This window comes from Thalia democratica, chromosome 7, assembly GCF_965202585.1.
Source record: "Thalia democratica chromosome 7, ktThaDemo2.hap1.1, whole genome shotgun sequence".
Taxonomy (NCBI): Eukaryota; Metazoa; Chordata; class Thaliacea; order Salpida; family Salpidae; genus Thalia; species Thalia democratica.
This window is the reverse complement of record NC_139171.1, coordinates 50,124,673-50,136,883: the sequence shown is the minus strand read 5'-3', so window position 1 is coordinate 50,136,883 and position 12,211 is coordinate 50,124,673. Positions and strand designations below refer to the sequence as shown.

Genomic DNA, 12,211 nt, shown 5'->3' with positions numbered 1-12,211 from the left:
TTTTAGCACGAAACTTTATTAAATAAGTAAATAACTTCTTTTCTTTCACAAAAAACAAACTTTGTTTGAAATACTAAGTCTAACTTTGAACTAACAAGAAAATTTATAAAAAAGGATACTCCTACTTAATGTTTAGAAATTCAAATAACAAACTTGTTCGTTTTAATTAGCTAAAAAAATTCGTTTTTAACAAAAATGGTTATAGTTCAGAATGTTAACAGCTTTAAAATTATCAAAGTAGTTTGATTTTGAAAAGTCAGGTAAAGTTAGGTTTGGTCATTTGATTAAGTCACCTAGATTTAAATAAAATTGAACAGTTTTCTTATCAAAAGAAATCTATGGTCTCAACCATAATTAGTAAATCTACCAAAACGTGAAGCTTAAAAAAAAGTTAATATTTTAAAGCGTTTTTTTATTCAGCCTGAAAGTTAAATACGAAAATGAATAAAACATTGTGCAATAGCAAACATCTCATTTACAGTAAAAGTCAAGTTCCAGCTGACTAATCAAAGTTCATTATGATTACCAATAAACTGTTATACCCGTAAAAAGTGTATACGTCATTCAAAAAAGTATATTGTCATTTTTTAGCAACTTTATCAAATACTTTGTATTTTATTCTTACAGATTATTACAAGCAATACAATGTTTCTCTCTTATATCAATTTATATTACTATAGAAGTTGTACTTAAATAAGAATTGTTCTAACAACTGATGGTCTCTTATAAATTGATATAAAAGTGAAACATTGTTCTGTTTGCATTAATATGTGAGAACAAAATATAACTCTTCTCCTTAAAGATATTTAAGCTGAGAACTTTAATATTATTTAATTTAAATCAAATTACAATGTGAAATATTTTGTTACAAAATGTTCTTATTTCTATAGTAACACTTCAAACTATTATCTTTAATTTGATTGTCTCCGTTTTTTTTTACAAGAATTTTATGTTATTTCGTATAGTCTTTGCGTTTTAAAATGAATAAAATCAAAAAAGGAATGAGAACTACTGATTCTAGTTTCTATCCGGCCGGTCAACATGAAAACTCAAAATCGCCGATTAATTACGAGAGAACTCGAAAATTAAGTGCAGAGGTAAAAAATAATGACAACATGATATCAAATAGAATTTACTTTTTCCAAAGATTAAATTATTTGAATTATATATTAAAACATCGATAATGACTGTTGAAGTTTTGCTTTTTTATGTTTATAAAGATTTATTGTGTTGACAAATATAAAGTTGCTTTTAGTTAATCTTGTAATAAAGTTATAGCTCAACGTGTCAATATTTTTCTTTTTATTTGTACTTCTAGTCTTTTTCAAAAATGTAGGTTCAAAACTTCGTTGTTATTTAAGATAAGTAAAACATATAAAATATATTAAAGTTTTGAATATTAATAAAAGCAAAAAAGTTTTTTACTGTTCAAAACATTGTAACAAAACAAATATTCGAAACTATACTCGACATTGAATAAAGAAGTAACTGGGTTTATAGGCTCGAAAGAAGTGAAAAATGCTTAATATGAACAAAAACTTATTACACAGTTAAAAATGAACACTAGTTTCACAACTTGTACGCAATTAACTTTAAACGTAAAATTGTCCGTAATTAACTTGCTTGATACGTGAAAACAACACAAACTAAGTTTTCTATGCATGCTCTTAGTAGTTTTACATTATTTTTTTTCTTAGCTTATAAGTTTAAAACATTTTTTCACCATGAAAACGTTCCAGTCGAAGTTCAAAGCGTACGAGGTGGAGCAGCTGGCGGCGGAAGTTCTGCGCGAGTGCCTCCAGGACAAGCGGTACGACCCGGAGGTGTGTCGGCAGGTGAGCCAGTCGACGGCCTCGAAGATAAGCGACTGCCTGAAGGCGCGCAAGCACAGGCAGTACAAGCACGTGGTCGTGGTCAGCATCGGCAGCCTGAGGGAGCGGCCGGGGGTGTACCTGGGCAGCAGATGCCTGTGGAACGACAACACGGACTCGTTCTGCACCGTCCGGTACCAGAACAAGAGCTTGTACGCCATAGCGATGATCTACGGGCTCTACTTTGAATAAAACTTGAACTGTCGTTTCAAACAGAGTTTTTCGACTGAATAGCTTGATTTTGTTAAAAATTTAAGCGTGTTTCTTTTTTTTATACTATTTTTTGTTCGATGTAGTTTAAAACTGCCGTGTCAAAGTTGTTTGCACTTTAACCTTTGAATTTTCAACTACCACGTACTATAATTTAGAGTTTTATACATTTTTTGAAGTCAAAATTATAAAACAATTTCTAATAGTACTTTTTAAGTATAGATAACCATCAAAAACTTATGAAAGATTTTCTAATTTCTTGTTGGTATAAAATGTTTTACTAATAGATTGATGAGCTCAGAAAAAAAACTGATTAAAAAGCACAAAAAATATTAAAACATTAAAAGCTGTTTAAAATTATATAACATAACATCTTACTCATTTAAAAAAAACTTGAACCTAACATTACAAAGAATGTTGAACTGCTAGATTAATTCTTCATTTTATTTAAACTTAGTTTGCCTATTTAATATTTCCCTACAAGACTTCGGTATAAACACTACAAATTGGTCAAATAAATATGAATTTGTTCTTAACTTTAATTTTTCGTTATAAAACTTAAACTTATTACAGGCTATTGAACTTTTAAATTCTAAGTATTAAAACTTAAGTTTTTAAAAAACTTTTGTTAATTGAACTTTTAAAATACTCTTAAGTTAACGATGCGATTGTTTTAAATGTACACTTAAAATAAAGTAGTTAATTTATTGATTATATACATCATTTTTAACATATAATAATGTAAATTGAAAAATCAAAACTTTTGAAAGTAACCGTTAATTATAGCTTAATAAAATTTAAATGTAGTGTTTTGTAAAATTTTCAGAACTAGTTTATCAACAACTGCATTATCTGAATTATTAATACATAGAAACAAAAAAAATAACTTTTGTTGTTCACTGTATTTTAAGTTTGTTCTTAATAAACTGTATTGTTATTTAAATAAAAATCAGAAATAATAATTTCTGTATGTTTTTTTGTTTTAAAAAAATACACATGCCAATGAAAATGCTTATAAATTTATTAAAAATAACTTTTTAGCAAACATTTTAGTAAAAGACCTTTTAAAAAATATGTTAAAAACTCATTTTTAGTCCTATATCAAGTTTGCTAAACACCTTACTTAATGTGAATAAGCCGAGGCTTTTTTATAAAATGATTTAAAATCTTTATATGTAGTAGCTTTTATATTTTGATTGTCAACAATAAATAAAGGTTATAACACGAGAGAAGAAATATTAAAATTTTTACAATATAAAAATATCATATGTACCACTAATTAGACAGTTCTTATGTCTTAAAAATTGATAAAAACATAGTAGCTTACTACTTGTGCAGGTATAATGTTTATAGAATTCATAGTACAGCTTTATAAAAATTACTAGCTTCAACAAGTTTTAAACTTATTGATGATTTTTAGCAGAATACTTAAACGTTGAAAAAATATATTAAAAAAAATATTAAGTTATCTAAGCATGATTTTATTCAGTAATTATAAAAAGACGAATAGATTTTCAAACTATGATTTAAAAGTCCACTTTTACTACTTAATAATTTAAGTAGCACGTCAATAAGTTTTTAAATAAAGTGTAAAACTAAATGTAGTGTGTTTTAAAAACAGTTGAAGTACGAACTGAAGTGTGTCATTTAATTTTACGTATATTTGATAATTATTTCTAAAAACTCCTATAAAGAAACATTTACTCAAATAACTCTTGATAAAAAAATCATTGTAATTATTTTGTTTTAAAGAAAAAAACTAAGAGTATGTAGCTAAATTTTAGCTATTAGTGATAGTACTACGAATTTTTTTTTTTCAACTATTTAGCGAATCGTTTTTGCTTTATAAATCGGTAGAATTTAACTTTTTTATATTCAAAACCTAGTTTCAACTTAAGCTAAATCTAATTTTATTATTTAAAAGTAAATCTTTAAAAATATTTTTTAAATAAAAAGTATCATTTGAGTTCCTTTGTATGTAAAGGTTAAAAATAGCAGTTTGTTTTTGCCAAACGAATTAAAAACAAACTCTGAACACCTTGATAAAAGAAGTATTTATAAAAACTAAAAATCCATTTGTATGTACAAAATATTTTTAGTGCAGTAGTTGTTTTTCAAAACTTTCTGTTAGTTTTCAATATTGTGGTATTAAAGAGAATAGTTGTTTTTAGCAGCATCATCAAAAAACACCCAATATATTACGAGTTTGCATGTTAGAGTGAAACTTTTTGTTTTGTCTGTAAACCAAGCTTGATGTATTTAGATAGGTAGAAGTTGTAGATTTAACTTTAGTTTAAAAGCTTTATTTGTACAACTAATAGTTCAATTTTGAAGAGAAATTTTAGTTAGGCTAAATGTAAAGTAGTTGTTTTACTATTAGATAAAACTTATTACATTAAGTAGTTAGTTTAAAAGGTAAATTAAACGTTAGAAGTTTTAAATAGAGTGGTCAGAAAGTTATATATATATTTTTTTCTTTAAATTTTCATAGCTATTGCTGAAGTATCATCGGTAGTAAAGTTTTTGTTTTTATGCAATGTTTTCTATGCATTTACGAATCATAATAAACTTTGGTTAGTGTATTTATCTCAAGCTTTTAAGATGCACTACTTATTTAAGTACATTCTTAATTTGTCATTTCGTAATTAATTTTGGTTTTATTTTAGTTTTGTGCTTATTTTTACAAAAAAACTATGTCAGTGATTTAAGCAATGCTTAATAATTTTAATAATTGTAGAAAACATGGATTTAAATACTGATTTAGTTTTTGGTTTGCTTTCTAAGCTCTTTAAAGAAATTGTCAGTAATTTTATAAATCAATAGAAAAACATAACTGAACCGGTTAAACTGTAATTCAAAAATGCTTTAAGTCCCAATATAATTACATAAAAGTAAACTTAAAGTTCTTTAAAACTTATTTTCTACTTTAAGGTCTTGTGCTTGTTCATTGAGAAGTAAAAAATAATTGAGTTCTTTAAGAACTTTAAAACATTTGTACTTAGATTTTTATGTTTTTGTTATGAATAAACGTTACACTAATTTTACAATACTAAAATGATTAATATTAGAAAACAAAACATGTAGTTTTCTCTGAACTTTATGTTTTATAGAACTGTTAAAAACAAATAAAAAGTAAATATTTAACTCATTTTTACAGCCAATAAATTATACTTCAAAGCATACCAAACAAGAACTACAATTTTAGTTTATTCATTCGTTGTGAAAAAATAATTTTGTTTTTGATTAAAAAAATTATAAATATAAAGTTTTCCTTTAATTTTCAGTAACAAACGTTTTATTGACACCATTAAAAATATCGTATAATTTTTGCTTTGTCAATCGCTGATTATTGAATTTGATCTCGTGAGGTAGTAATTGAAATATATTATCTTTTTTTGTTGTTGATAAGTTTTGTCTTCAATAAGATATAAAAAATACTCTTAAGTCTTAGAAGTAATATTACGTAAAGTAAGCAGAAATACTTACGAAATAGTGTTGAATATACCTCTTCAGTAAGCAGTTTTACTTTATATAATTTGTTAAGTGTTGCGTAAGTGCCGTTGAAAGAGCAGTGACAACTTAAAATGTTATTTTTGACAACCATTATTAATGTAATAAAAACAACAGCTTTAAGTTTTGTAAATTTTTTGTTGACTTTTATATAAATTTTAACAGTTTGAAGACATGAACTTAATTACAAATATTATATTTTTTACCGTTTTTTAAACTTAAAATAATGCAGCTGAGAAATTTTTTTTAGTGTAGTTTATGAAATAAGGTCTTAAATGATAAACTTAATGGTCAAATTTTTTAAATAAAATAGCATTTAGTCAGGTGTTACTAAATTAAAAACTGTCTTACTTAAACTATTGGCAAGTGTTTTATCATTTTTACCTAAACACTTTAAAGCTATTAAGTTAAAACTTCAGAAAAATGTCTTTGAATATCATTTAAACGTAAAATAATATGCTGATAATAAATAGTCAATACGACAAAAATTCCTACTTACCAAATAAGAATGTTGCTAAACATGCCAGAATAAGCAAAAAGTTAAATAGGTGTATTTATAATAGTTGTATTAAATAGTATTTTCAAACAAAATATTATATTAAGTTGTTATTGACGCGTTTTATTGGTATATTTACTTTGGCAAAGTTTGTGCCGCTTTTAATAACTGTAATGCAGGAAGTATTAGTTTGACGATATAAGTTTTCATACAACGTTGTTGCTAAATGTATACTTAACAACATAAATGTTTTCTTTTAATGTTGATCTACAAATAAACAAAAAAAACTTTTATTTGCAGACTAGAAAATGTTTTTCATCTAATAACAAAGGCTCTGTTGATAATTGAGACAACATTGAAAACTGTTTTCTATAAATTTACAAAAGCAATTTAAAAAGTTTTAAACTTTCAGATTAATTTATTAGCGGAACAAAATGACACTCTTTTTTTTTAGTTACTCTCAGCAGAGTTTCCAGAATCAAACAAGTCTCACATGTATAAAAATCAAAACAAGTCTATAAACCTTTTTTGTTTCAAATTCAAATGTCATACTTAAGTAACTGTGTGGCGATACGCTCAAAGCAAATCTGGCAACTGTATACCCTTCTTCCTAAATTAGCTATAAGTACTGTAAAACTTAAAAAGTTTAAAAATAAAAAATTTCAGTACATTAGAATCATAAAGAAACTTTATTTATTTAATTACAAAAAGTACAAAAAATGAGCAAAAAATATGTTTTGATTGATAATGACGAGTCGAACAAAAAGAAGAAACAGAAAAAGATCAGCCGAAGAAAATTAGAAAACATCAAAAACAGCTATTTTACAGTATTGCAAATAGTAAGTTTAATAAACTATAGTTTGTTGAAAATAAGTAGCTAATTATAACACAACAGAATTTTAAAATGTAAATCGAGCCAAAATGTTTTTTAAATAGTTTACATAATCTATACTTAAACAATAAAAAACTATTTTAATATTTTTAACAAAATAAGAATCTGCATAGTTATTTATTTGATCAATTTTGTTAATTTAATGGTATACTATCAAAATCCACCCGATCAAAATCTACCCGAGTTCAAAATCCACCTGATTTTTTATATATTTTCTTTTTTACTTATTAATTTTATATATTTTTTGAATATTTTTATTTATGTTTTATTGAATTTTCACTATCACTGTTACCACTAACCCTCGATCGGTAAGCGGTTCTTAAATATGACTGGGTAGATTTTCCCTTTTGGGTGGATTTTGAACGTGTCCCATAATACACTTTTTAGATAAAAAAATCATGCAGCTTAAAAATATAGGTAATCTATATCTGATTTAAAAAATACCAACACAAAACTTAAAGTTTTAAATTTAGAACTCTTAACTTAATTTCTTATGTTAATGAATAAAACTAATAAAAGTAAGACTCTTCCGTTAAAATAAAACAGGCTTTTTTGTGCATATCAATCGGAGTAACAGAGGCAGGAACATCGCAGCTCAATCAATACAAAACAAACGTCCACGCAACTTTACACGCTAAACGTTTGTTATTCCTCAGTGCAACTATCGTCCACCGAGTTGTGTTGTGGCTGGCTCTTGTCAGCACAATAATCATGCTGAAAATGAAAATCAACAGACCGCGGAGTGCGAAACCGAAGAAGAATTTCCACGATGTTGTCTGTAGCGTTTGTGGAAGGAACAACAGCGATATGTATGTGGATGCTCGCTCCTTGCTACGTAAAAATATTCGAAAAAAATTGTTAATAAAACGATGTGACAAAGCGGTGAGTAACTTTATTATAATTTTTAAAACTAATGTTTGGTTTTTTATTAAAAAAAAAACTTTTTTTTTTCATTTTGTGTTAGTTTTTCAAAAACTAACACAAAAATATACTGTTTATTTCTTTAGTTGTAGACATTAAAATATATTATGTAATTAGTATATTTTGCAAATGTTAAGGGTAAACATTAAAAGTTCATAAAGAACTTACTACAAAATATTTATGGTAGTTGTTACCTCATTTATATATATTTTGTTTAAATTAAATGTTCCTAAACCTATACAAACTTATAACTATGTTTTATTGGAATGATATTAACTAGTATACGTTATTGCTAATCACGATCTAAACTGTTATTCAACGAATGAAAGTTTTAATTGAAGAACTTTATAAGTTTTCACTGAAGATACTTGTTTTTATGAAAACAAACTTTATTAAAAAGGTCTTTAATTGTTACACTTTTAATACATTAACTCCTAGCTTAATCTCCACATACTCATGTTCCTAGTGGCTTAAAAACAAACGTTTTAGTAGTTTTATAAAATGCAAAACTTTATTTAAAATAGAAAACTAGCTAAAACTAATAATTGCTTTCTCAAATAAATTGTTAAGAGGTATAAGTATACACCTGATTAAAGTTTTAGTTAAAAAGCATAAAAAGTATGAACTTTATTAACAGTTTTTAAAACCTTGATAATGAAATACAAGATAGTACTATAAAACTGTTTACACAAAAAAATTTGAGTAAAAACTAATCATATTATTAAAGCATCTAAATTAAAATCAACTTATTGAAAAATTTTTCTTTGTATATGTTCAATTCATAACTGTGATTTCAGGATTATTTTCACTCCATGTTCTTCTGCTGCTGCTTTTTTTGTTCTTCATTCCTGCTTATAGTTGACATTCCAAAAGAATACACGAGTTCCTTCGAAGTAAGTTTTTTGTTTCTTTAGTGTTCAAATTTAAAATAAGATAACTTATTTTTTCAGGTCTACTTAAAAATTGTTGAGCTTTGTTTTGATTTAATTGCAGCTCTGTTATATACAAAAACGTGTGTTGATACTTTGGAGAGAAAACTGAACAAAGCTACTTGCAACTGCAAGAAAAAAAGACATTTAATGGACGAAAAGTATTTTTTCGGAGCAAGTACATGCACTCAATCTGACTTCAACATAAATAAAACACAAAGTTATGACAGCTGACGTTCTTGATTTTACCAAACGAGACGAAAAAGACCTATTTTTTTTAATACAAATTGCATTTAAGTTCTGTGCTTTAGTGAGAATTAAAACATAAAAAGTATCTAAAATAGCAGACTATTCTACGATTACACTTTGAAAAATAGTTTGTCTATTTTTTGAATTATCACAATTGTAAACTTGATTTAAAAAAAATTATTAAACATAAAAAGTGTTATTTACTTTAAAACTATAAAAGTATTGCTGCTATAAAGTTTAATTTTAAAACTTAATTTTAGCTTAGTAGAAAAAGCTATTATTTATAATTTTGTAGATAAAATAAAACTAGATTAATTAACATCTTAAAACAAAAAGTATTTATACATTAAACTAAACTTGTCGTTTATTAAAAACATATTATTAATGGTTAATAATATTTGCATTTTTGTCATTATTTAATTAACTGTAGGTTTTATTAAGTACGTATAGTAAATTATTTCTATAGGTTTAACAGAATTAAGTGAAAAATAGTTTCTTCAAAGTTATAAAAGTCTAGGTTGTATATTATAACTAAAAACGTGCACGTTAAGTAGTAAAGTAGTTATTTGTTTGAAATAAATTATAAAAACAAAATTTTTATAGTTTCCTTTTAGTATTTTAGGTATAAAGATAACATAATAGTTTTTATATTAAACTAGCGTTTGTGTGAAAATACTTAAAAAATGACTGAAAATTCTAGATAACCGTTTCATTGCTAAATCTTAATATACATATAGGTTTGTTTAACTTTTTTTATAAATTTATTATTTAAAAACCATAAAAATTCAAACCAATTTGTTTTCAAATACGATACTATTAAGTTTATGTTGCATTTGCAGGGTATGCAGTAGCTTAGAAAAAACTTTTGCTTTTTAATTTAATTAGATTGTCATGTGCTTATTGTTGTCAATTTAAGTGAAAATAATTATAATTTTAAAAACCGCTGGGCTCAGAGTACTTAGTTAACAACGACTGTACTTTTACAACAAACTCACTAGATTACTATGATGTTCAAGATTGCGGTAAAAAAGATGCAAGTTACCACTGTACTAATTAAAAGTTTGCAATTTTGATTTTAGAGAAATAAAGAAATCTCAAAAAAATATTGTTTGTGGATTTAAAGTTTGCAGGGTTCAAAAATAAACATTGCTAATCAAATATTAACGCGTAACAGCGCATAGCAAGTATGAGTAATTTCAATAACGTAAATAGAAACTATATTTAAAGTTAGTTTACTTTTTAACATTTACTTGTTAAATTAAAAAAACATTATAGCTTTTTGTTAACATGTAAAGCACAAAGTGAGCTTGTTGTATTTTACTTTCACACGTATAAAAGTCAAGATTATTATTGAGTTTAAATCTTTTATTTTACAATAAAATTGTTCTCCTAGTATTGTAGTAAAGATTAGAAAGATTATTATAAATATTGATTCTTAAATAGTTGATTATATTTTTATTTAATTTTTAAACATTTGTTAATGTACTTTGAACTGTTAAATACATACAGAGCTTAAACACTTTATAATGACAAAATCTAAAGTTCCTAAAATATATATTATATGTATTGATGATTTAAAAACAATAAACATAAATCTCTACTCCAAAAGGTGAAGCAATACAATTTATTCTTGCTAAATTTTATTAAGTAATGTGTTTTGCTCAATGAGCTCATCAGTACTTATAATAAATTCTGGAAAGATATGTTTAAAAGTCATGGAAAATAGTGATATGTAAACAAAAATTAAATTTATAAAAAGTTAAGTTTTTAATTCAAAAACAAAATCTAGTCATTATCTTAAGTTAAAGTTAATTGACTGATTTAGTAATGAGTGGTGAAATCGTAGTTTTTAGAAAACTTAGAAAAATAATCAGTATTGAAAATATTCATCAGCCTCTTATACTTTTACAACTTATTATTTCAATAAAGCAATGTTTTATTATAAAAGCTTTTAAAATTATAACGAAAAGAGTAGTCAACGTATAGGTTTTTATTATAATTTTTTTTTGGTTATTGTTTACTAAGCAGCAACCTAATAAAAAATTTAATTTCCAAAACAATAAAGTAGAATTAAACTTATATCAGACGTTTTAGATTTTGAATTATTTCTTAGTTGAATAACTCTCAATCTTAGAAAAATAAATTTACAGAGAAAAGTCTAAACTTCACATATACATGCATGCCTATCAAAAATTAGTTAATATTTACCTCTAGTTTTTCTAAAAATTACGATTTCACCATTCAATACTAAATTATTCAATTAACTTTAACTTTGAGATAATAACTTTATTTTGTTATTCAAATAAATGTTTGTTTTTATATAATTTTTGTTTACATACCAGCAGTGGCGTTGCGTGGTCTTTTTGTTAGGGGTGCTGCAGGTTGACATTATCAAATTAAAAAATCCCCTAGTTTGAAACAATTAGATCATAAATTAAAAGTAATGTAAAAAAAGGCGATTTTTTTAGAAAAAAAAACTTGAACATGTTTGTTTAAATAGTTTGAAACCAGAGGAGGTTGGCATGCCAACTTCCAAGGGTTTGTTTAGGAGGGTAGGAGGGTCAATGGTGGACTCATGGCTAAGAGGTCTTTGGCTCTGAATGCGAGCACTCTTAGCCCGAGTTTGAATCCTAGTGTCTGGAAGACACTCTGGGTTTGGACTGACCCGTGACATAGTTTAATTTTACTTTAATAAAAATTATTTAATAATATAAAATACAAAATAGTTGGGATAAATTTATATACTAAAAACTTAATAGTAAACCAATTTGTAACAAAATATAAAAAACTTAAAATGAACAAAGTAGTTAAAATTAGACAAAAATTACAATAAAAACTCAGGTATGAAAAAAATTAATAAAATTTTATAAACTGTTATAAAATTTTATACAATGTTAACAAAATTCAAGAAAATACTTAAATTTGTCTAAAAACAATTTAAGTATCTTGCTTATAAAAAAGTCAATAAAATTAGTCACTAGCACTCAGGAAAAGGTGATTCTGCTGGAAGACAATAAACTTCACTCCAATTCTTTCCTCAGAACTCAGACTACTCACTGTAACAATGTCCAAGCTTACAATACTCCCTTACCTGACTGAAGACCATTGTTATAGCAACAATTTCAAATTTAGC

The 12,211-nt window shown here is 25.4% G+C and overlaps 1 protein-coding gene and 1 pseudogene across 1 annotated transcript; both read left to right on the top strand.

Annotated features, from left to right (window-relative positions):
- Window positions 1-1,724: 1,724 nt before the first annotated feature.
- Window positions 1,725-2,063, top strand: LOC145841536 (dynein light chain Tctex-type 5 pseudogene; annotated as a pseudogene).
- Window positions 2,064-6,757: 4,694 nt separating this feature from the next.
- Window positions 6,758-9,114, top strand: LOC145840973 (uncharacterized). The gene is made up of 4 exons (XM_082948331.1): window positions 6,758-6,926; window positions 7,526-7,861; window positions 8,698-8,793; window positions 8,851-9,114. The coding sequence occupies exons 1-4, from the start codon at window positions 6,807-6,809 to the stop codon at window positions 9,061-9,063; spliced, it is 765 nt and encodes a 254-aa protein (XP_082804457.1). The 5' UTR covers window positions 6,758-6,806; the 3' UTR covers window positions 9,064-9,114.
- The last annotated feature ends 3,097 nt before the right edge of the window (window positions 9,115-12,211 follow it).